Raw genomic sequence first — 25,929 nt, 5'->3', positions numbered from 1 at the left:
ACACTTACTTTTCATTCTTTGATACCATGTCGTGTTCTTACTGATACTTAATTTGAAAGCTCCTGTAACTCCAGCAACACGTCTCGTTCCTATTGGAGACGTGCCCCGCATGTATTTTCCGGCACGTGTGCAGATGCATCAGTGATGCGGATACTTGTTTTTTCCCCTACGACGAGGAGCTACAGCCATAACCACATTAATGCTACAAGAGTGAGAAGTTCCTAAACGCCTTGGGTTATATTTTGCAGCGTTAGGGCATTTATGAGAGGAGATATTGCTGGCACCACGCTTGTAGTAAAGAGCCATTTTTAATGCAAGGCCATTCCTCGCTCCCTTAGCTCCAAATGCTCCAGAAGCTTTACTCAGCCGCACACTGTGTGGTGCCTTTCGCAACCACTAATGTTGGGAAATTGTTGTTTTACTGCTTCTGCCCAGTGAAATGTTGTACAAGGGGGCAGTAGGTAATAAAAAAAATAAAAAAACACCTTTAGAGGCCATTTTTTCCCCGCAAGCGGGGGTTGGCCTTTTTCGGGAACTGTGGTTGTTGTTGTTTTTCGGTCCCCTTTTTGAAGCAATGTTTTACGGCCGGATGCCCTTCCTGACGCCAACCCTTTTTGCCGCCTTTAACGACAAGCAGGGAATTACCAGTGAACTGGTACTCAATTTGCCGACCTCGGAAGGATGACAGGCTGAGTCAACCCCCCTGGCGTTAATTCAGCGATCGACCGGGATTCGAACCCAGGATCCTAGGTATCCTAAGCCGGCACCCTAACCGCTAAGCCAACACGAGGGTATAGCGGTAATAGCGGCTTATTAATCGTTATGCAAGTGTTTTATGTTGATTATAAGGCCTGATGGGCAGTCCAGAGGTCTTCACTTCCCGTTGAACCGTCTAGTCCGAGTTCGGTTTCCATGACAAAGTACGCTGTCCCTCAGATGGATGTTAAGCTGGGTGTCCTGTCTGCTAAACCACCCAGTGTAATTCTTGCCACAGGACTGACAGCAGCACCGGACACATGTACACATACACACGTTTATAAAATATATACTTCTTCAATGTGAAGTCGTTTGCTGCACATGGTAGTGCATATTCGATGTTATTGCACATGAAATCGCTTATTCATTTTGGAAATTGATCACAAAACCATTTTCTCACTATTTTTCTTCTGCTTCCCACACCCTTCTGCCCCCCTGACATCCCCGACACACGACTCGCCAGACCAGCGCCATGGAACTTATGGCCATGAAGCGTGGGCAGGTGTACAGCACGACGGGAGCCAGTTACCTACCCTCAGGCAACCCATACACAGTTCAGCCCATCTACAGTCCACCCTCTGCACAACGCTTCCCCATTGCGGCCACCCAGGGACTCGGTTCAGTTGCCTACCCTCAGAGGAAGGTATGTTGTGGTATAAATGTTGCACTCAAATCCGATGCACATTGCACTGCTTTGCCTTTTGTAGGAACAAGTCGTGCGAATTTGAATCTTGAGCGGTTGTAACATGGTACTGCAGTGTCTGAATGACGGGCAAAGTGTGGGCTTAAGGTTTGTATAATTGGAGCATGGCTCATTCGAGTTACTTGATTGGACTTGACTCGATCGGCCTACTTAGTCCACTGCACGGTGAAGGCCTCCTCCAGCCCGATCCATTCTGTCCCATTCAATGCAATTTGAGACCATTGTACTCCAGTAAATATTTCGATTTCATTTCTCCCTCTGATCTTTGGTCTACCATCTGCTCCGTCCAGGGCCATTTAGGTTGCCGGTTTGTAATTATTGTTGTCCGGCTCGGTTGTCCGTGTTTCTCGCTACTTGTCCGGCCCAGTTCCAATTGAGTTTTTGCGATTGTGAGCAGAAAAATCAAGGAATATTGTTTTCTGTCTGATCCATCCCGTTCTGCTTCTCGTCCATTTTGGGTGTGCCAAGACGGCATCTTCCCTCGACTCTTCGCCTGCGGATCAATTTTTGCTCCATACTTGTTGGAGACCATGTTTCATTGCTGGTAGAGCATACTGATTGTAAAATTCCATTTTCAGATACAATGGCAGTTTGCTTTAACTGACACTTTTTAATATTTCAAATGCTGCCCGTCCTGCTCGAGTACGCTTCTTCACTTCTTCAAAGTGATCCGTATCCATTTGTGCAAGTTGCCTTAAGTAAATGCAATCGCTGGCTGGTTTCTCCAATTTTGCAAAGAACAATTTTAATCTCGATTCCTTTTTTTGGATAGCGGTTGAACATTAATTTTCTCTTTGTCATATTCATTTCTAGTTCAATACTTTTGACTCGAGTTCCTAACTCGTCCATTTTAGTGCTGCTCTCAGACCGGATTGTTCATTAAATTAATTTCATAATGCTCTTCTGTACCCTTCCAAAGTTAAATGTTCTCTCTTTGTCCTCCACTTTGCTTTTTTGACTTTTATTAAAATTGTTCCACAGTTTGGGAGTTGTAACAGGGGGAGGGCGAGGGGATAGAGGGAAGCACACTGCAAACTAGAACGGCACTCATTAGAGAGCATACCTCCGCCTGGTTGGCCATATCACTCAATCGGTTCTGTGTGGATCCGGGTCTTCATCAAAATTGAATCGATTTGTCCTTGTCACACTCTCAACCGGTCCACCAAGTTTTGTCCAAATCTGTGCACGACGTTTTGAGATATCCTGCTATGTATCGTTTTTGGCCCTATCTCCCGATGGTGAAGGATCACTTAAAAAATTATAGTAGCCTGATACGAATCCGGATCTTCACCAACATTTCGTCCTTGTCACATACGCTACATCTCTGCCAAATTTCGTCCGAATCCGTCCACAACGTTTTGAGATATTTTGTTCACAAACGGATAAACAAACAGACAGACAGACAGGGGTCAAAACATAACCTCCCATCCACCTTTGGTGGCGGAGGTAAATATTCTGACCAATATGGAATTTTTTTTTTGTATGCATAGTTGAGGCTCATGGAAGAGCTAGTGCTAGTACACTGAACCGATTAGGGCGCACCAGGACAAAAGTAACAGCAGAGAGAGAGGGGGGAAAACACCAACAGCAGAGTTGAAGGCCAAGATAGAGGGAGACTTGGACAAACAATGGGTGTGGGGAGGAATTGGGGCAGGAGAGGATGCATGGGGTGGACAATATGGATACAGAAGGGAACTCTCCGGAGGAAAAAGTGGAAATTCGGAAATAGGAGGGATTAGGGTGGCCGCCAGTGGGGGAGGGGTGGGGTTAACGGAGGTAAAAATGATCATGGTTTGAATTGGGGATGATCTGAGATGGTTGTGCATAGCTCTCTTGAAGACCTGGAGGGTTGACATTAAAATCGGTGCTTATTTTAGATTATAGCGGTTATTTATAAATTGATGCTTTTATTGAAACGAGGCAAACCCTTAGCTGTGTGAGTCTGTTCAAATATGGCTGGTCTTGAATTGGGGATTGGCCGCGAAAGGGAGGGAAACGTTAACAGTGGCGATTGCATTCCCGCCTCCTGTCTATAGGGATTTGTAAAACTCGGAATGAATCCTGGCTGATACTTATTAATTCTTATTCCTCATGATTAATTTTCTTTATTGCATTTAGGACTCTATAAATGCATCACCTTGTGAAATGCCGAATCGATGCCTGGTCACTGTATGCTCATAGCCAAGCGTACTGTTGGTGAATTTAGCGTTACGTTTGCAAGCATTTCTGGCCCGAAGCAGGCCTGCTCTACACGATTTGCTTTCACACGGGTCTTCGCTGTACTACACCGTGCGGTGGCTTTGGGGCTTGCCTTGCTTCTTCAAAAGATTGTTCACTGGGGATAAGGAACGTGGTTTGAGTGTGGAGTGAATAGTTTTCACTTTGTGACATAATCTGTTCAGTTTCTGATTTCTTTTTTTTTTAAATTGGGCCACAAATCACTTGCACACATGATGCAGACAGACATATGACACAAAACCGGACTTGCTTCAGCCGTACACAACAGGTAACCTTGGGGAGAAGTTACGTGCCTTCCCGGTGCACCCTGGATGCCGGCACCGCCATCTTTGACGTCTTTTAGATTATTTTATTTTTTTCCTCTCCAGTCTCCATCCCTCTCTGCCCCACCATGAGATGCAAACTCACAGGCTTTATCTATGCTCTATCCTCTAAATGCTGAGTGCCAAGAGAGGAAGCAGCATTTGACCTTTTGAAATGTCTTTGGCATGACTTGACTGTAGGATCAGAATCGAATAATCAAACCACCGACCTGACTCAGAGCGGAGTCAGGTCGGTGGTTTGTCAGGACCACAGTCAGGTCGGTGGTCGGTGGTCCTGACTCGGAGCGGACGTTCTAACCACCATACTCCTGCGTATGCTTTATTGTTTATCCACTTTACATTTATCCTTGAAGGTTGTTATCGGCTTTATTGGTTGATCAGTGATCACCCACAGCTCTGGTTTTGTCAGTTTGAGGTTGAAGAGAAGAGTTCACAAATGAATCGTGTCAAATGCAAAATTTAGTGAAAATTGTAATGAGTGTTTGTTTACGCTCGCTAATATTCCCTTCATTGGTGTTCCTAATCCTGCTTGCCTGAGAATGGCCAGAAACCTCCTGTGATCTTCACCAATATACTTTCGCATCCATACATCTTTGATGTTTCCGTGGAAATGCCATTTGTAGCCGCTTGTTTTTTTATGTATGCACGGGAACGATGGGGTGGGAGGTGGTTCAGCTAAATTTAGAAAAGGAATGAAAGTAACAGGGGGAGAAGTGAAATAATTTTGGCATGGGAGGGTAGAGGCATAATGGAGAATGAGGGAGGGGCGGAGGTGGTTTGTTCAAACAGTTTGAAATGCTGGCTTACCTAACAAATAGCCATCCCTTTGCAGTCATTGATTAGCTACACTCATAGGTAGACCCTGTATGTAAAAATGATTGGAGATTTATCCACACAAGTACGATTAGTCAGGAAAAGTAGTTGTCACTCCCTTGTTCTCCTTCTTCTTCTTCTTCTTCTTCTTCTTATTCTTCTTCTTCTTCTTCTTCTTCCTTTTCTTCTTCTCTGGGAAATATCCGAAAAAATAAATACAAGCGCACCCTTCAGGAAAATTTCCAAAATTTTGTATTGATGGAAAATGGATCCATTATCATGGTTTGGGACCACCAGGGGGTAGCTCGGGGGAACCTGATTGATCCGTCAAACAACACAGGGATTCGAGCGAAACACAATCGATGGTTTTTCATTGTTTCACTTTAACGGTGCAAGACACAAGTTGAGGGACGGTTTTACTCGAGCTTTTGTTCCCTATCGACAGATCGTGGCCCTTCACCCGTTTGTTAGTTTGTCATCCATCTATTATTGCTTTGCAGAACCTATCACCTGGAATACATTTACACGTGGGGTGTTGGGTGTGTTGCACCAGCTTTAAATGACAGTTTGTAAACAATCTGGGTGTATCAGAGTAGCATTATCCAAAGTCGTATCTTTGTTATTTTACAGTTGAATTGGACTTTAATGTCCCAAATGGTGCCGCAAAAAAAAAAAAGACCAACCGTAAACTTTCCAGTTGTATGACCTGAAACCTATCTTGATGTAATTACCACTGCTTATGACCTGATATTGCTGTGCAAGTACTCCAGAACGTTAACCCCAGCTCATACTTGTTTCTAGGGATGTGCCAAATATAGGGATGTGCCATAACTTTATGATTGTAAAGAAACTTTGATTGTTGTTTATGTATGTAATACCAAACCTTGGTATTACATTGCTCATTTCCTTCCTCACCATGCCACATTATTTAAACTAGTACATGCTATCAGAATCTTTCAAATATTTCTCGAATATACAGTTCAGCCTTGCTAAGATTGGAGAGTGGGTGATAATACCGGTTCATGTCGCCTTGAAGTCTAATTGTTTTTGCATATCTCGCATTTGAAAATATGCTATCCTCCTTTTATGGCATGGGTTGGCCTTTTCGCAGCTTAAAAAATGTATCCTGTAAAACATATTTCTGAAGTAAACTCTCCAAACGCCTTTCTTCTCACTCTGTGTCCTTCCATAGTGCCTTCAGAAAGTATTCACACCCCTCGACCTTTTCACATTTTGTTGTGTTACAGCCTGAATTTCAAATTTATTAAATTCAGATTTTTTTTGTCACTGATCTACACTTATAAATACCCCATAATGTCAAAGTGAAATATTTTTATAAAAATTGTTATGAAATAATTAAAAATGAAACACAGAAATATCTAATTTATTTAAATATTCAACCCCCCAAGTCACTACTTCATAGAAGCACCGTTGGTAGCGATTACAGCTTCAATTCTTCTTGAGTGTGTCTACAGTATCGTTTTTGCACATTTGTATTTGGGGAGTTTTGCCCATTCTTCCTTGCAGATTTACTCAAGCTCCGTCAAGTTAGATGGGAAGCTTCGGTGAACAGAAATCTCCAAGTCTTTCCCCAGATTCTCAATGGGATTCAAGCCTGGTCTTTGGCTAGGCCACTGAAGGACTTTCATGTTCTTGTTCTGAAGCCATTCCAGTGTTGCTTTGGCAGTATGATTGGGTCATTGTCCTGCTGTAATGTAAATCTTTGCTGCAGTCTAAGGTCTTTTGCTCTCTTAAGCAGGTTCTCCTCAAGGATTTGCCTGTATTTGGCTTCATTCATTGTTTCATATATCCTCATGAGTCTCCCTGCCACTGAAAAGCATCCCCTTTGGTTGATGCTGTCATCACCATGCTTTTCAGAAGGGATTTTGTGAGATGGGTGATGAGCTGTGTTCGGTTTCCACCAGAAGTAGCGCTTTGCATTCAGGTCAGAGTTCAATTTTTGTCTCATCAGACCACAGAATATTTTGCCTCTTGCTCTCGGAGTCTTTTAAGTGCCTTTTTCCAAACTCCAGTCGTGCTGTCATGTGTCTTTTTTTCTCAGTGGAGTGGCTTCCGTCTGGCCAATCTCCCATAAAGCCGAGATTTGTGAAGTGCTGCAGAGATTGTTGTCCTTCCGGAGGTTCTCCAATCTCAGCCAAGGAACTCCGTAGTTCTGTCAGTGGTCATTGGGTTGTTGGTCACCTCCTTGACCAATATCCTTCTTGCCCAGTTGCTCAGTTTGGTTGGATGGCCAGCTCTAAGAAGAGACTCGGTAGTTCCATGTTCTTTCCATTTTCTAATGATGGAGCTCACTGTGCTCTTGGGAACTTTCAACACGCTATAAATGATTTTGTACCCTTACCGAAATGTATGCCTCCTCACAATTCTATCTCAAGTTCTACAGACAGTTCCTTGGAATTAATGGTAGAGTTTCTGCCCTGACATGCACTGGCAACTGTGGGACAAACAACAACACCAACAACAGGCATTTTAGGCCATTTTCCCTGCTAGAGCGGGGGAAGGCCTTGCGGGCCCCATGACCATCTTCTCCATTTTGCCCTATTTTCTAAATCTCCCTTGTTAACCCCCTTGCCCGCATTTCTTCTTCCACCACCTTTAGCCAAGTCTTTCTCAGTCTTTCCCGTCCTCTACTTCCTTCTACATTCATTTCCATCACTCTTCTCAACCAGTCACTTTCATCCTTCCTCAACACATGACCAAACCATCTCAAACTGTTTTTCTTCACAGCATCCATCACAGGCTCTATTCCCATCATTTTCCGCAATTCATCATTTGTCCTCCTCTTTCTCAACGATACTATGCTCATCCACCGAACCATTCACATTTCCACCCTTTCCAGACATCGTTGCTGCTCGACGTTTCCGCAATTCATCATTTGTCCTCCTCTTTCTCAACGATACTATGCTCATCCACCGAACCATTCACATTTCCACCCTTTCCAGACATCGTTGCTGCTCGACGTTCATTACCCATGTCTCGCTCCCATAAATCATAACACTTCTCACACATGCAGCATACACCTTTCCCTTCAGCTTCAATGACACTCCCCTCCTCTTCAGCACGCCACTCAGTTCCCGAAACTTCTTCCATGCACATCTCACTCTCGCAACCGTTGCCGAGTCTGATCCACCTCCATTGAGCATGTCTCCGAGGTAGCAAAATGTTTTCACACCTTCCAGCTTCACGCCGTCTCCAAGATCCAACTCAACATTTCCTCCATCTGCAGCTCCCTCTGTGCACACCTTACACTTGAATGTAGCTGCCACACTGGTTAATGACCCTCTCAGACCACTACATTTTTGATGAACCCACTCTGCACACATTGTACATTGAATGGAGTTCACTCCGACACCCTTCCTGCACACAGCACACGGCCACTTCCCAGTTCTTCCCACCTCACCACATGCTTTACCACTTGCCATCACCTTCGTTTTTCGATTTTAGCATTTATGTTTATTTGAATTATACAATGGACGACAAAATGTAAATGTTTCATGATATTTGTTATATTATATCACCTTTATCTTTCAATATTGTTGAAATGAAGATCAAATAGCTGTATGTTGAAATATGTTGAAAAAGTCAAAAGTTTACATGGGGTGTACTTACTTTTTCACGTCACTGTATGCTCCCAAGATGGTTCTCTTCAAAGACCAAATAAAGCTAACATCACGTGAATTGAAGGGAATCACACAAATTGCTCTTTTTGTTGCACTTGTGTATGCGAGATTCTGGCATGAGGCGCCGCTACCCACAAAGGCACCTCTCAATGCTTTGCCTCTTCTTTCAACCCTTGATTCTTACCCAGATATGGTTGTCTGTGAAACTGCTGTCAAAGCATTCACTGGACACCTCTGGTATTTGTCAGAACACCTTGCTGCATTAGCTCTTTTTGATAGCCGCGTGGATGATGAGACAAAGGCAAAGATGGTGAAGAACTTGAAGCGGGCTCCAAAGCCAAACAATCTTCATAGGATAGATGCTAAAGCCTTCAGGCTTTCTGACTCAGTGGACACCTACATTACAAGTCGATCTCCAGAATTATTTGGTGTTGTCATCTCGGAGTCTGACAAAGAAGTATCACTGAGTTTTCTGGAAAAGGAACCACACCTCTGGAACACAGACAACTCATACCAAGAGCTTGAGAAGAAGATACGCAGCATGAAGGTTATCAATGACTGTGCTGAGCGAGGTGTTGCTCTCATCCAAACTTTCCATGACACTCTGACCAAGAATGAAGAGCAGCAGCAATTTGTGTTGAGAGTTGTGAAACTTCATCGTGAAAAATTTCCAGTGTCAACCAAAGTCATCTTGTCAAAGAAGTAGGCAATGTTTTGAAACACAAGTTTCGGAAAACAATGTTACGTAAAAAAAAAAGAACAACAACATGCATTTTTAGGCCATTTTCCCTGCAAGAGCAGGGGTTAGCCTTGCGGTCCCCATGACAATCTTCTCCATTTTGCCCTATTTTCTGCATTTCTCCTTGTTAACCCCCTTGCTCGCATTTCTTCTTCCACCATCTTTAGCCAAGTCTTTCTTGGTCTTCCCTGTCCTCTACTTCCTTCTACATTCATTTCCATCACTCTTCTCAACCAGTCACTTTCATCCTTCCTCAACATATGACCAAACCATCTCAACCTGTTCCTCTTCACAGCATCAATCTCAGGCTCTATTCCCATCATCTTTCGCAATTCATCATTTGTCTTCCTCTCTCTCAACGACACTCCGCACATCCACCGAACCATTCGCATTTCCCCCCTTTCCAGCCTTCGTTGCTGCTCTACGTTCATTACCCATGTCTCGCTCCCATAAATCATAACACTTCTCACACATGCAGCATACACCTTTCCCTTCAGCTTCAATGACACTCCCCTCCTCATCAGCACGCCACTCAGTTCCCAAAACTTCTTCCATGCACATCTCACTCCAGCAACCGTTGCCGAGTCTGATCCACATTCTCCATTCAGCATGTCTCCGAGGTAGCAAAATGTTTTCACACCCTCCAGCTTCATGCCGTCTCCAAGATCCAACTCAACATTTCCTCCATCTGCAGCTCCCTCTGTGCACACCTTACATTTGAATGTAGCTGCCACACTGGTTAATGACCCTCTCAGACCACTACATTTTTGATGAACCCACTCAGTGCACATTGTACATTGAATGGAGTTCACTCCCACACCCTTCCTGCACACAGCACATGGCCACTTCCCAGTTCTTTCCACCTCACCACATGCTTTACCACTTGCCATCACCTTTGTCTTTCCAATATTCGTCTTGCTACCTCCTTCTTTGCAGCCTTCTTGGCTGCCTTATAACTTTCATGCTCTGCTTTTTCTGCTCCCGTACCCTTCGCTTCTGCCACTCCTTGAACTTCTTCCTCTTCTCATCAATCCTCTTTCCAACTTCATCATCCCACCACCATGTTTCCGAGTGCCTCGGTGGTCCTTTTGTCCATCCACATATCTCACCAACGGCTCCCAACAGACTATCTTTCATTGACATCCAACCACTTTCAAGCTCAACCACACCATCCTCTACCCTACTCAGCCTCTCTTTTAATGCCTCCCTTACTGCCACCTCTTTCAACCTCCACACCTTCATTCTCGGTTGGTACTTCACCCGCCGAGCTCTCCTCGCACATTTCACCCTTATGTCGCAGACAACCAAGTGGTGCTGTGAAGCAGCCTCTTCCCCCGGGATCTTCTGTGTGTATGTAACAAGCTTGTGTCCCGGAGGTGTCCCTTATCTCGCCTACACACCTTCATGTAGTCAACGGTTGTCGTCGACCCACCTGACGTGTATGTAACAAGCTTATTATCCTCTTTCTGGAACTGAGTATTACAAATCAACAAATCAGCAAACTCCAAAATCCTTTCACCTTCTCCATTTCTCACACCATATCCGTAACCCCCATGAACTCCCTCAAAACCGTCCATACTCCTTCCCACATGTACATTTAGGTCTCCTACCACAACAACTTCCTCATCTTTCACGTTTTCCATCAGCTTCTCTATCGCACACCAGAACTTGTCCTTCTCTTCATCGCTCCGACCAACCTGCGGAGCATATCCCGAGATGACGCTCACCAAGAGCTTTCCAATCATCATTTTCACCATCATCAACCGATCACTCACTCTAGTCACACTCACCACACTGTCTACAAACCCCTCAGAAAACAGGACACCAACACCATTCACGCCCTCCGGGCACCCTTGCCACACAAACTTGTATTTCTGTCCCTGCCTACCCTTCACCATTCTCACACCACTTCCCTTCCATCTCGTCTCTTGCACACAACATATGTCCACTCTTCTTCTGACCAATACTTCCACCACTTCTCCTGATCTCCCTGTCATTGTCCCTGCATTCCATGTCCCAAACCTCAGAAACCGATCTCCACTTCGGGCTGTACCCTGCCCATATGTAGTTGTAATTATCATGGTTCTTTTTTTTGAGGCAATGTTTTTATGGCCGGATGCCCTTCCTGACGCCAACCCTCTTAGTCGCCTCCTACGACATGCAGGGATACGGTGCACCTATTCTAAACTAGGGTACACAATGTTACGTAAAATCATTCAAATTATGTGTATTCTGGTGTTTACTTTGTTTTAATTGTTCTGATAGATTTGTTTTATCGTCTCTGATAGATATTTTATATCTTCTGATGGATGATTTATTTTTTCCGATAAATGATTTATTGTAAAATTAATACGTGAATGTTTAATCTACTGTTTTGTTTTTAATCTTAATTTGACTGTATGATTTAACATTGAATAATGAACAATGAACAATGAACAATTGAACATATATGTACATTGTGCAATGGTACATTGTACATAATTATTTATTAGTTTACAAACAAACAACAACAATAACAATAATAAATAATTTGAGTAATTGAAAATAGATAATTATCTATGAATTGATGTATGATGCTAAAAATTCTGTGTCTTATTATTCAGTAAATTTTGTCAACAATATTGTCCAATCAAGCTCAAATATTCACCACAAACTACTTTCTTCAATAGGAATAGGGGCAGGCTTGTGGAGAAATGAAAATCCAATCTTCAAATTTTTGGACCACCCTAATATATATATGTATATATATGCATGTATATATGCATGTATATATATATATATATATGTATATATATATATATGTATATATATGTATGTATATATATATATATATATGTATGTATGTACTGTATATATGTATATATGTATGTATGTATATATGTATATATATATATATATATATGTATGTATGTATATATGTATATATATATAAATATGTATGTTTGTATGTATATATATATATATATATATATATATATATATATATATATATATATATATATATATATATATATATACATATATACATATATACATATATATATATACATATATACATACATACATATATATTTATATATATATACATATATACATACATACATATATATATATATATATATACATATATACATACATACATATATACATATATACATACATACATATATATATATATATATATATATATAAGCAAAGGTACCCGGCGTTGCCCGGGTTCCAAATATGTAGAAAGTAAATGACTTGACTTATAGCAAGTTGTTATGTAGTTCATGCTGTTTGTAATTATATGTACATAACATAAGAACTTGCTATAAGTTAAGTCATTTAAGTTAAAAAAGAGTGAGTGAGTTGGGGATTTAGGTCCAAGTTCAATCCATTTAGGGACTATATCTCAGAACGGGCCACATTTGGTGGCTTCACAAATTTTTGCCGCTGCTGGGATTGGAACGCGGATCGTCTGCGTGGCAAGCAAGCACATGATCCACTGGTCCACCAGCGCTGCCTTGGTAAAATATTAACAGACATGTGTTTTAGTCAGCAAGAGCTCTGGGGTAGACAACATTTCTTGTTCTGCCGTTTGGTGCTCTGATGAAAAGATGTGTGCTTGCCCCAACACGTGAGCATGCAATGTAGAGTTGACCATGAGAGAAACATGGACTTGTCAGTTCAACTCCAGCAACCTTGAGAGACTGTCCCTGAGACTTGTTGATGGTCATAGCAAATGATAGTCTCACTGGAAACTGAAGGCGCTTGAACTGAAATGGCATATCTGTTGGGATGATGGGAATCCGTGGAATAAAAACATCCTCTCCCTTGGCACAACCAGTCATAATGGTGGCTTCGATCACATGGGGCATAAGAGTTTTGACCGAGTCTTGTACCGTTAGAGTTTTAGTGCATCCAAATTTCGTAGCAACATAATGGGGGCCCCCACTTTCAGTTGCAGATTGTGAGGTGGAACGCCAGTGAGCTGAAGAGAGTTTAGAAACTCTGTTGGATAGTTGACAGCATCGTCAAGATCAACTACAGTGTCAACTGACTTGTACCATGTGGATTGGTCTGGTAGCTGTTGAATGATGGTGGCATTAATATCCTGCACAATGTCATTTTTGGGAGCAAGGATGGCATGTTCACAAAGCCACTCATGGTTTTTATAATTCTGTGAGAGGCTAGGATAAACCTTTAATAGCATTTCTTTAGATGTGTTGATGATTGTTCCACAATTTGGGGGTATTGTGATATCTCCAGTCTCAGTGTCTACTGGTAGCTGACCATTGCCCAGTTGGAGCAAAACCTTTGGAAACTGGCCTGCTGAGACATCTCTATTAAGTGCAACTCTCATGTTGGTAGAAAGATGGAGTTTTTCCACTCGTCTCCAAATATAGGATTATTTGAGGCATGCTCTCAACTCATCAGCAGGTGTACCCTTTGGAATGACTGGTAGAGTTTGCCTGAAATCTCCAGAGAGCAAGAGTGTGACTCCACCCATGATTTTAGTGTTACCTCTGAGATCCTGTAAGGTGCGATCGAGAGCCTCCAATGCAAGTCTGTGAGACATTGTGCACTCATCCCATAATATCAGCTTGGCCTGCTTTAGAACCTGTGCCTGTCCAGATCCTTTGCCAATATTGCACACAGGACTCTCATTGTGGGCCAGGTTGAGTGGCAGCTTAAAGGCAGAATGAGCAGTCCTGCCACCTGTGAGCAAAGTTGCAGCAATTCCAGATGAGGCCACTGCCATAGCAATCTGCTGTAGTGAACGAACTTGTGCCAAAATTAAGTTGATCAAAAACGTTTTGCCTGTTCCACCAGGGGCATCAAGGAAAACAATTCCACCCGAGTCAGATGTCAACAATTGTTTGATCCTTGTATAAGCTTCTTTTTGATCTGGAACCAAGAGTGGTTCATTTTGGTGGACATACTGTTGCAGCTCTTGTATGTCGTAGGTGGTTGCCTGAAGCATCTCTCGACTGAGAGTTGCAGGTTCAGTTCATACAGGAGCAGGCAGTCCACACTGTTGAAGATCCTTGCCAGCCATGGACTGTACAATATTTTCAATGAGTACCAGTGCTTGGTTGTGCATGGCAGAGGTAAACTGCAGGTTTGGGTTTTTGACTCTTGTTGTGCTTGATACAGTATGTCTTCTGTCATGCTGTCCTGGTGATTATGCCAAAGTTGCTCAGATTGGATGGTGAACAGGCACAGATAATGATAGCAAAGAGGCTCCTCATCTTTCTTGGAGAATGCGAGACTGCAGCCTCTTCCAAGAGACCTCTTCTCAGGCAAGCTTCACGGTATGTTGCACAGACATATCCAGCAACTGTCTTGAGATCCTGGAATGAGGTTGGACCATGAATGTTGTGCAGGAGGAGTCTGAGATAAAAGCACTCAGAGTTGCTGGGATGAACAGTGTAGAGATGACCTAACACTTTACTGGATCTGATGTGAGGGTGTCCAGGGATTGTTGCACCTTGCTTTCTTGGCTGAAATGCCTTTTTCCCTTCTTGCCAGGTGTAATATCTGGGCACTTCACAGTAGAGAAGACTTCTAGCAAAGGAATCCTGTTTGCACAAATCAAAGAATGCAGTTAGTTTGGTCCTAGGTGGCTGCTGGGTTCGCTGCAGCACGGCTTCTTCTGTGAAGTAAACTCTTTCCCCATTTTCCAAATGGATCTCAAGATGCATAACACTGGGGTGGCGTTCATGAATGGGAAAGTTGAGAATACGCCACACAGCCTCATTACTGCTGATTTAACGACCCATCTGATATGCTGATACCTCATCATTTTTGGTTTCCTCTCTCTGCAGACCAAAGACTGCCTGATCAGTACCTTTGTTGACGTACTTCAAGACATACTTGATAGACTTGACTGAGTAGCATGCTTTTTTTTTCCCTTTTTTTTTTTTCTTTTTTTTTGTACACTGAATCAAGGCTCGTGAAAGAGCTAACATTTACTTCACAAACAAATCAACCAGACAAACAAAATACCCAAAAAGAGGGAGCGGAAGACAAGATGGGGAGAGAAGGGGAAGCACACAAACACAACATCCGAGAGCAGGGAGATGTGTGGAAGGGAGAGGGCCTGGGGGGAGGAGGCATGGGAAGGGGGGGGGGGGGAGGGAGAAGTATAAAACACAAGGACACCAAGGACTTCCTGGACAGAAGTTGGTATTTCAAAAAAGTGGAATTGGGGTGAAATTAGCGGGGGTAGAAAAGATCAAGGTTTTGGATGGGGGAAGATAAGAGATGGTGGTGACTTTACCATTGATGTGTGATTTGAAGATGCGTGAAAGGAGAGGGTTGAAGGGCACCACCTTGGTTGTCAATGACAATTTATTGTTGTTTCACTGAGAGTAGTGGTGATCCGTTGAGAAATGGCAAATTTGGTCCCCGGGGGTGGGGGGTGGGGGGGTGGTGGAATTTTTTGGTTCATTCAGTGATTCTGTGGTGCATAGGGACCCCCGTGCCAAATTTGGTGAAGATCCGTTGAGAAATGGCGACGCTGTGTCAGAACAAACAATCAAACAAACAGACAACCTTTCACGCTTATAATATAGATATATGTATATATACAGGGTGAGTCAAAAGTAGCGCCTGATTTCTGTTTATATATACTAGAGAAATACCCGTGCTATGCACGGGTGGGAGGCCAGAAGCAAACAGGCAATGCAGATACGGCGAATGCTAAAGCATGAAACCAATAAATTCCACATTCCTGTCGCACCTTCAGTCGCACGTCAGACATGGACAGCAAGTTCGTGAAGGACTTCCATGAAAAACGTACCCGTTCGCAAACAAACAGGTACGTTCACGTATAGAAACATCGATTGTGGGTCCGTGGCGAATCTGCATATGGCGATGGCAAAATATCAGAAATTGAAGGTTTTTAAAAAATTTTAAACGATTCATACAAACATCCGTTGAATCTGTTACGTGCTCTTCCCCGACCCCCTGGTCACGGTGTACCTCCGAGCCCCGAGAGAAGTCACGGCAGAAAAATGTGTTATTCTGTATGTCAAAGATCAATGGTGAAGCCACACCAATTGTTACTCACAAACAAATATTGTATTAAGATCACACAAGAACAACCATACAACAATAATATGAATCAAAAGTTAAAGTACAATCAATATTCTATGATGGTACCATCAGTGTTATAATATATAACTCACTGTGCTCCAAGTGAGTGAAACCAGAACATCCCCAATGTCTCTTATTCCCGGCGTCAAGCCACAGTTGATTCGCTCCAGCGATCGCTAGAACGAGGTCCAATCGAAACCAGAATCCCATGCGGATGGCAAGAACAGCCACACAGCCGAAGCTGTACAAAGGCGCCCTCAAGGCGACTGGGAAATCCAAAGGCGCCCTACAGGCGACTGAGAGATCACACCCTCGGGTATGGACGAATTTGCCTTCAAAATGCCACGTCACACACACCCCAGATCGACTTCTGAATGCGGTGAAAATGTTCGAAAAGAAACGAAACCGCGAGCGAAGCACAAGTCCTGCGTGAGTCAAAATGACCGACGGCCCGGTCTCGTGGCGCACCAGCACGGCCATGATTCTCTCCTGAATCGATAGCAAAACCTGACATGCAGGATAATCGGTCACAGCGATGACAACTCGGTCGCAGGAATTCCTTTCCCGGAAACCCGAAAGTTCGCTAGGGACTCCTGCTCGCCAACGTTCGCTTCAGAACCCGGAGCAACTCGGCTTTCTTGTCCGACCTCTCTCGCTCCGCCTCCTTTTCTCCTCCTTCCGCTTCGTTGTCGTCTGGTTCTGGTTTCATTTAAAACATTAACCTTTTTACCTTTTGACAACAATAACCGTCATTTCCCTCAAACCACAATAATAATAATACATGGAACCAGAAATGTTTCAAGTGGATGAAAACCACAACAACGGAAGTGATGAATCGGTAACAAATCATATCACACGCAAATCATCAAAATCTAAACAGTATCTTTAGAATTTCAATAAAAGCCACATCACTGTTCATATCGGTAAATATTATTCCATCGTGTTTCAAATCGTGATCGATACACTATGATCGTGATGATCGTGATCGTGAATCGTGATCGATAATCGTGTTCGCAATCGCTATGTCGTATGTACTCCTGATACGTGTACCAAATCAACAGTGAAAAGGATTTTGAGCCGATAGCTGTTGCGGCCTTGGCAAGATCGATGGCGACAGCGATCTGTTAGCGATCGATGGAGACATGTTGCTTTCCCAGGTGCAGCCGTTTGTGCGTCGTCACAATGAGAACAATGAACGTCATGCGAACGCGAATGTTATGCGGGAGTCCAAACCTGAGAATGCTGGAGACTAAAACTGAAATTGGGAAACTAAATAGCCTATTTTACTCCTGGGGATCCCAGGATTATCCACCCAAAATATCTTTGTGATCGGTTCAGCAGTTTTTACGGTACCTTCGAACGGACAGACTGACAGACTGACAGACTGACAGACAGACAGACAGACAGACGGACGGACATTTGGTGAATTATAGTAAGATTAATAAAAGGTTTAAAGGAATATTTAAATTTTTAAATTTAAATTTAAATTTAATAAAAGGTTTAAAGGAAAAATAAAAGGTCTTTGTCCGAGGTCACCGAGTTCGATAGGTGCAGCTGTGCAGCGATCGGTGCAGCCGTTGTGCAGCACCCAGGAAAACAACATCGTCACAATGAGAACAATGAACGTCATGCAAACGCGAATGTTATGCGGGAGTCCAAACCTGAGAATGCTGGAGACTAAAGCTGAAATTTGGAAAAGTAAATGGCCTGTTTTACTCCTGGGGATCCCAGGATTACCCACCGAAAATATCTTTGCGATCGGTTCAGCAGTTTTTACGGTACCTTCGAACGGACAGACAGACAGACATTTGGTGAATTATAGTAAGATATACAGTTACGTGAAAAAGTAAGTACACCCCATGTAAAGTTTTGACTTTTTCAACATATTTCAACATACAGCTATTTGATCTTCATTTCAACAATATTGATAGATAAAGGTGATATAATATAACAAATATCATGAAACATTTCCATTTTGTAGTCCATTGTATAATTTAAATAAACATAAATGCAAATTTCACATGTGGAAAAAGTAAGTACACCCTTGGCTCTCATAGGTGGTATTGCCCCCTTTGGCAGAAACAACTTCAAGTAGGTGTTTCTTATAACTGTCTACCAGTCTCTGACATCGACTGGGAGAAATTTTTGCCCTCTCCTCCATGCAGAATTCTTTCAGCTGTGGGATGTTTGAGGGGTTTCTTGCATGCACAGCTCATTTCAAATCCCCCGACAACATCTCGATGGGATTTAGATCCGAGCTTTGACTTGGCCATTCCACAACCCTCCATTTCTTTCTTTTCAGCCATTTCTTGGTGGATTTACTGGTATAGTTTAGGGTCATTGTCATGTTGCAAGGTCCACCTTAGTTTGACCTTCAACTTTCCGACAGATGGCCTACCATTATCCTCAAGCACTCTCTCGAAAAATGAAGAATTCATAGTGGATTCTATGATGGTGAGCTGCCCAGGCCCTGATGCAGCAAAGCTGCCCCAAACCATAATATTTCCACCACCATGCTTTACAGTTGGTATCAGGTTCTTGTGGTCAAATGCTGTCTTTGGTTTTCGCCAAACATGTCTTCTGGTACTGTGGCCAAATAGCTCTACCTTTGACTCATCTGTCCAGAGCACATTGTTCCAGAAGTGCTGGTCTTTGCCTAGGTGTTCATTGGCAAACTTTAGTCTTGCCCTGATGTTCTTTCTGGACAGCAAAGGTTTCCTCCTGGCACACCTCCCATGTATATCAAATTTGTGCAGCCTCTTTCTAATGGTAGACTCGTGTACTTTGACATCAACAGTGGCAAGAGCTACCTGTAGGTCCCGTGATGACATTCTGGGGTTCTTAGAGACTTCTTTCAGCATCTTGTGGTCTGCTCTCGGGCTGAACTTGCTGGGGCGGCCTGGCCTGAACAAGTTGGCAGTTGTTTGGAATCTTCTCCACTTGTAGATGATCTTCCGGACAGTCGAATGATTGATTTCAAATTGTTTGGAGATCTTTTTAAATCCCTTCCCAGACTCATAGGCATCTGTAACCATCTTTCTGAAGGCCTCAGAGAGCTCTTTTGATCTTGGAATGGTGACGCCGCACACTTCAACAACAAAGAGCAAACCAAACGAAATGTCTGAGTTTTAAATAAAACAGGTGCCTCCAAGATCCTCTTTAACAATGTTCTAATCATTTGTACCTGAGCTGGTGCACCTGATTCAAATTTTAGGTATTTGATGGAGTGATAAATGTGGGGTTGTACTTACTTTTTCCACATGCGAAATTTGCATTTATGTTTATTTAAATTATACAATGGACTACAAAATGTAAATGTTTCATGATATTTGTTATATTATATCACCTTTATCTATCAATATTGCTGAAATGAAGATCAAATAGCTGTATGTTGAAATATGTTGAAAAAGTCAAAACTTTACATGGGGTGTACTTACTTTTTCACGTGACTGTATATACAGGGGGCTGCAAAAGTAGGTATACAGTAAGGATTATACCAGCATTACCAGTATGACAAACTAATTTGTCAAGGTGGATTGGACGTCAGGATTGAACCCTCGCTTTCACACACCTTGTTGCGTGCCGAGCGGTGTGCACAGTGTGGAAAGCGGCGTTACCTGAGTTTGTCAAGCGCTACTTGACAAAGAATTTCCCAACAGGTGGATTGGACGTCGGGGAGCCGTTGACTGGCCACCACGTTCGCCGGATCTCACCCCTATGGACTTCTTTTTCTGGGGATGTGTAAAAGACAGGGTTTTCGTATGCAAGCCACGTTCTGTTGATGCCATGATTCAGTTCATACGGGAGGCTTGCCAGGAAATTGATGCTGATAAAGACCTTTGTGCCAGGGTGTGCATGGGTGTCCACACTCGACTAGTGGAGTGTGTGAATGCCGGGGGCAAACAGTTTCAACATTTGAGGGATTAATATGTTTATTATTGATATGTTTATTATTGATATGTTATTATTGATATGCTTGTATAATCAATAAAATACGTTTTGTCGCACGTTTTGTTTTTCATTACTGTATACCTACTTTTGCAGCCCCCTGTATATTTCTGTCAGTTGATTGTTTGTTTGCCATTTGTATTACAGTGTACAAGAAGGTAGAAATAAATGAATGACATGTTTATCTAACCATTTATTCGGGGGAAAATTATTCAGAAAGGGTCCAATCAAAGATCAAAGATCAAAAATCAAATCAAACCCCTCAAAGAAAAAGGGTCCAATTATCCCTAATGGAAATATGGCTGCCCAAACTGTCACGCCTGGTAAATTTACCTCCTTCTCAACTGTCACTCTTGGGTTCTCCGCAGCCCAGTCGACAATTGTGTCTGTTAATTGTGCCGTTAAGCTTAAAACATGCCTCATCTGACCACCAGATGTTGTCTAGCATTGTGTCCTCTTCGTAAAGTTTAGCTAAGAACTCTTCACAAAATTGAAGACGGCGGTCGTCATCTCCGTCATGAAGGGCATGCAGTAAGCGTAGAATGTAAGGTTTCCAGTTTTTCTGGTGAAGGATACGGATAACACTTGATTGGCTCACTTCCAACTCTGCAGATAAACGGCGAGTTGACTTTTGCGGACTTTGTTCCAGTCTCCTGATGGGTTCTTCAGCCTTAGCTACATTCGTTGCCGTTTTCGGACGACCGGACTTCTTTGCAGTGGCTACCGACCCTGTTGATTCAAATTTCCCGACAATCAATCGTATGTTTCTTCCCTGGGGTGGGTTAATATCGAATTCCTGTGCCAAACGGTGTGCCGCCATCGTTGGTTCTCCATTACATTTGTAGTAATGTTTCACGGCCACAATGCATTGATTCATTGAAAGGTAATTCATGGTTCAATTTGGTGCAAATTCAGTAACTTTCCAAACTCTCAGCAATAACCTGCAAAACAAAAACAAAAATAAATAAACAAAGAAAATTAATAATCTGCAAGACAATTATTAACAACATGACAACCCAGAAAGAATCTGACAGCCGAAAAAACAGAAATCGGGCGCGGGCGCTACTTTTGATTCACCCTGTATATATATATTGTTACGGACCGCGGATAAGATGTTAATTTGCTGAGCGGATGGCGCCGCGGCCCGAACCGTTTTTACAATGACTAGACCCGATTCTGAACGATGGCCAAATCGTGCCACAGATATTCAATGTGGAAAAGACAAAGACGACGCGGATGTGAAGAAGAAGAAGAAGACAAAAAAAAAGGTTTTAAATACGAATATGATTTATTTCTATTTACAGGACCAAAGAAACCAAGGAAGAAGGAAAGATAATAAAATAAAGACAGAAAGAGGGACGGACCAGAAGGACACAGTGAAAATTCTAGCTTACCTATTACAGTCTTAATTAATACCCTGGACAGAACAAACAAAAGACGGACTCACACGAATGGGGAATTTGCAGGCAGGAATGGAAGGACTGGAATGGTTTGGGACGGCAGAGAAGGGGAGGAAGGCACGGAGCTGGCTGGAGCTTGATCCCTCATGGGACGTCGGGCTGGACCTCGAGGGCCGCCGATGCCACCGATCCTGTGGTGTGCGCGGGGTAACGGGTAGGAGCTGCCTGGTGGAGCCAACTGCTGGTGGAGCCAAACTGCTGGTGGAGCGCAACTCTTTCTTGACACTTGTCTCTTTTACGCAACCCTCCTTTGACTCTTTCTCATCACTCTCGCGCACTTCTCTCCACCGACAACACTCCGTTCTGACGCATGCGCACGTGTTTTATAGCGCGCCTCGCCCTCTCCCCGCGAGCTCTCTCGACACGCCTACCGGGTCGCTTACTGCCGTGCCGGTTGGTTCGCACGGCCTCCTTTGGCTCCGCCCTTGATGACGATGGGCGGGCACGCCCAGGATCTGGCGGCTCCTCCCCCTTCTTCTCCAAGCCTACCTCGTGGCTCATGGAGTCGCAGTGAAAACAACAACCCACAGCTGCAGCAAATGCGGTTGGCAGGAAAGGCTTTGGGAATGAGAATGAAAGGGGATCTATTTATTTGAATTCGGTGCAATGGAGTGTCAATTAATGGAAAACAAATCCTTAGCCTACTACACAGAATAAGGAAATAACTGTCAACAAGGAGGAAATCTATTATTGGCTACGTGGGTGCTTATGAAATAACTACGGAACGACCGTTGACCTTTATACACAACTGGAGGCAGGAGGGTCCACAATAAAGCAATAAAAAAAACACTCCTCATATCCACAACAATATATATTGTTACGGTTCTCTTCGCCACCCTTAATCCCCTTATCAAGAGGGGATTAATCCCCTTGTCTTTCTGGGCTTGGCGGAACCGAGACTTGAGACGTCCCTCTCGGACACACGTGGAGTAGGGTTTCGGGACCACTTCTCGCTCGTACCTAATTCCCTGCGCTGCCCTGGGAGCGAGGAAACAAGCCTCGCACGAACCACGTGTGGTTTGAGTACGCCGAGCGGATTGCGTACACGTGGTCCGCACAGTTACTCAGATGCTGGAACCCGATTGGGGCGGTTCTACCCGTACCACGCTTAGCCAATCGAAGAAACCACAGAAACGGTCGAATCAGGAAGAAAGGAAGAACAAAGGGTTTAATTATTTCCCACACGTATATACAAGGTTCAAGGACGAAGAGACACAGAGCAACCTTAAGCAGTCTTAACTTATCCCTTGGACAACGGGCCCATCTCACACTCACACAGGGAATTGCAGATGGGTAGATGTTCCCCACGCGTCGCCGTGGTCGTCCAGAGATGGTCCCTGTCCGGCTCTCCACGGCCCCGGCACGTCCCGGGAAGATGGTGGCAGGCAAAGACAAGGACGAGTGGCGCGTCTCCCGAACAAGGCAGATGTTGAGGCGGAACGGCAAAGGGCGGACTTTAGCGCGGCTGACGGTTACTCAGCCGTTCTCACTCGCGCGTCTCAAATGCGCAGTATTCGGTTCAAGCGCGTCTGGCTGTGCCCGCGTATCTGTACCGCTCTCGTGCAAGTGCGTGAAGTTCATCAAGTTCATCAAGTTCATCAACTGCCGCGAGTCCTCCTTTGCTCTCGGCTTTCCCGCGCTATTCCTTTATCTTTCTCTCTCGCAGGAAGTCCTGTCGAGGGCTTTCGCGCAGCGGGTATTATAGCTACGCCCCCCGAACCTTCTGGAACTCACTCGAACCTTCTCACCCCGCCCTGTGACGCCACGCTGCCGTCACCACCTCCGAGCTCTGATTGGCGGCTCGTGCTTACCGTCAGCGCTTCCGCTGCTCCGCCCTCGACTCCGCCCCGGTCCTCCTAGACTGCCTCGTGTTAACTCGCCCAATGATCAACCAACGTTTAGCAAAATGGATTGAGGCTATGGAAGTAGGATGATCGGTGACAGTAGGGCCTATTCTCCTGGCTCCTACTCAACGCAGAACGAACAAAGGAAAAGGACTAAGCTTACAAATACTAAGACATAACTATACTATCGTGAGGCTACATGTTGCTTGTGTGACGAACTATGGGGGGCAAACTTTAACCTTTATAAGGCTCACTTTACAGACTCAAAACCGCAACAATATATATATATATATATATTATATATATATATATATATATATATATATATATAATATATATATATATATATATAAATATATACTTGGCATTTAATATGGAATATTTTTTTTGTGGGGGTGAACTTACTTTTCAAGATGTCTTAGAACCAAAAGTTCATTGGAATTATGTTGAAATTATTCTAGATTTTGTTAATGTGACCTTTAAAAGAAACAAAAACCACATTTGACATTCCGAAACAAATAAATTGATCCTTGAAAGTGATGTAAACTGATATCGAACTCAATTCATGGACAGTACTGTGTTAAACTTCTGTACGTTTTCCAGAAGTATCTCTCTATTTTGCACATTAGCCAAAAATTTTTTTAACAAAAACAAAAGTTAAATTACGACTGGGATTACGCACAGTAAAATTACAGTTCAGTACTTCGTGTAACCCCCACGAGCATTCAGGAGAGCACGTACACATTGGGGCATGCTGTTCACGAGATTTGCCAAGGTTTGGACAGGAGTCGCTTGCCATGCAGTGACAATAGCCTGCTGCAATTCACGCACAGAGGTCGGCTGCTGGTCCAAGTGGTCGATTTGACGCGTTAATTCTGCCCACACGTTCTCTATCGGATTCATATCCGGGGACATGGCAGGCACTCCCTATGCTCTACACCACGGTCAGCAAGAAAGTGATGGATCATGCGAGCACGATGAGGCCGTGCATTGTCATCTTGGAAGACAAAGTTTCCTCGAAAGGCTGCACGAGCAAATGGAAGCAATGTTTCTTCCAGAATGGCCCTGTACTTGAACTGGTTCAGGTTTCCATTCAGAACAACCAGGTCAGTTTTGCCCCCTGCATGAAAAGCAGCCCAAACGGTCACCCCACCACCTCCAGCTTGGACTCTTGGCACTATACAATCTTTGTTGTTGGCTTCATGCACTTGTCTGCGCCCTCAGACTCGGCCATCTTGACGATAGACCAGAAATCTAGACTCGTCACTGAAGATCACGTCATTCCAGTGTCCTGGCTGCCGTTGACAGTGCTCTCTGGCCCACTGCAATCAGCGCTGGCGGTGTTGTCTGGTCAGGCATGGCTTTCTCAGGGGACGCCTGGCACGATAGCCTGCTTGAACCAGTCGTTGGTTGACTAGCCTTCTGGATACAGGCACATTTGTCAGTTGCTGCCACTCAGCCCTAAGCCGATTAGCTGACTTGGTACGGCCATTGCGGACTAACCGGTGCAGCTGGCGATCATCCCTCCTTTTGGTTCTGCGGGGACGTCCTGGCCTCGGTATTGGAGTAGGGACACCCCACTGAGCATTTCGTTTCAGGATCTTTGACACCGGACCTTGAGTGATGCCATACTGCCGAGCAATAGCACGCTGTTTCATGCCGTAATTTAGTAAAGCCACCACTCCATGACAAACAGCATTGTCGAGTTGACGGACCATCTCCAGAGGAAGCAGCAATAACTTTTGTAGACGTGCAGCAGTTGTTTTCCACTAATACAGAACGCAACAACCCTTGTATACCCGACTGTGAAGCCAATCATCAAATGCACCTGTCCGTACATTTTGCCACGCCACCTGTGATATAATCCTGTTGTTGACTTCTTGCTGCGACAGACAAACAGTGACATGGTTCTTTTAACAAATAAATCACCAAAGTGTAAAAAAAAACTCACCAGATTGATATACTGAGTGAAGAATGTAAACCCAAGTCAAGGAAAAAAAAAATTCCATATTAAATGACAAGTCTGTATACATATATATATATATATATATATATATATATATATATATATATATATATATATATATATATATATATATACAGTGAAACCTTGACTTACGAGTTTAATTCGTTCTGTGACCGAGCTCGTAACTCAATTTGCTCGTTTCTCAAATTAAATTTCCCCATTAAAATGAATTGAAATGCTATTAATCCGTTCCAGCCCCCCAAAAACCACACCAATTTTTTTTGAAATATATATATATATAAATATCTCGCGCTTTATATTTCACCTGTATGCAGCATACAAGTTGGCAGGATGGCCTGGACTGGAGGTACGCACACTTGACTCTAAACTGTCCAGCCTGGGTTTGAATCCCGAC

The 25,929-nt window shown here is 43.6% G+C and overlaps 1 protein-coding gene across 5 annotated transcripts in view; it reads left to right on the top strand.

Annotated features, from left to right (window-relative positions):
• Window positions 1–25,929, top strand: part of LOC137423556 (AT-rich interactive domain-containing protein 1B) — a 127,864-nt gene that overhangs the window by 4,225 nt on the left and 97,710 nt on the right. For all 5 annotated transcript variants that reach the window (XM_068110845.2, XM_068110841.2, XM_068110842.2 and 2 more), the window contains exon 2: window positions 1,220–1,399. In XM_068110845.2, the coding sequence (XP_067966946.2) occupies window positions 1,220–1,399 (180 nt within the window). The remainder of the gene's footprint in view (window positions 1–1,219; window positions 1,400–25,929) is intronic.

This window comes from Myxine glutinosa, chromosome 3 (assembly GCF_964187855.1).
Source record: "Myxine glutinosa chromosome 3, kmMyxGlut1.1, whole genome shotgun sequence".
In the NCBI taxonomy this organism is placed as follows: Eukaryota; Metazoa; Chordata; class Myxini; order Myxiniformes; family Myxinidae; genus Myxine; species Myxine glutinosa.
The sequence above is the reverse complement of the archived record's forward strand: the minus strand, read 5'-3'. Positions and strand labels throughout refer to the sequence as shown.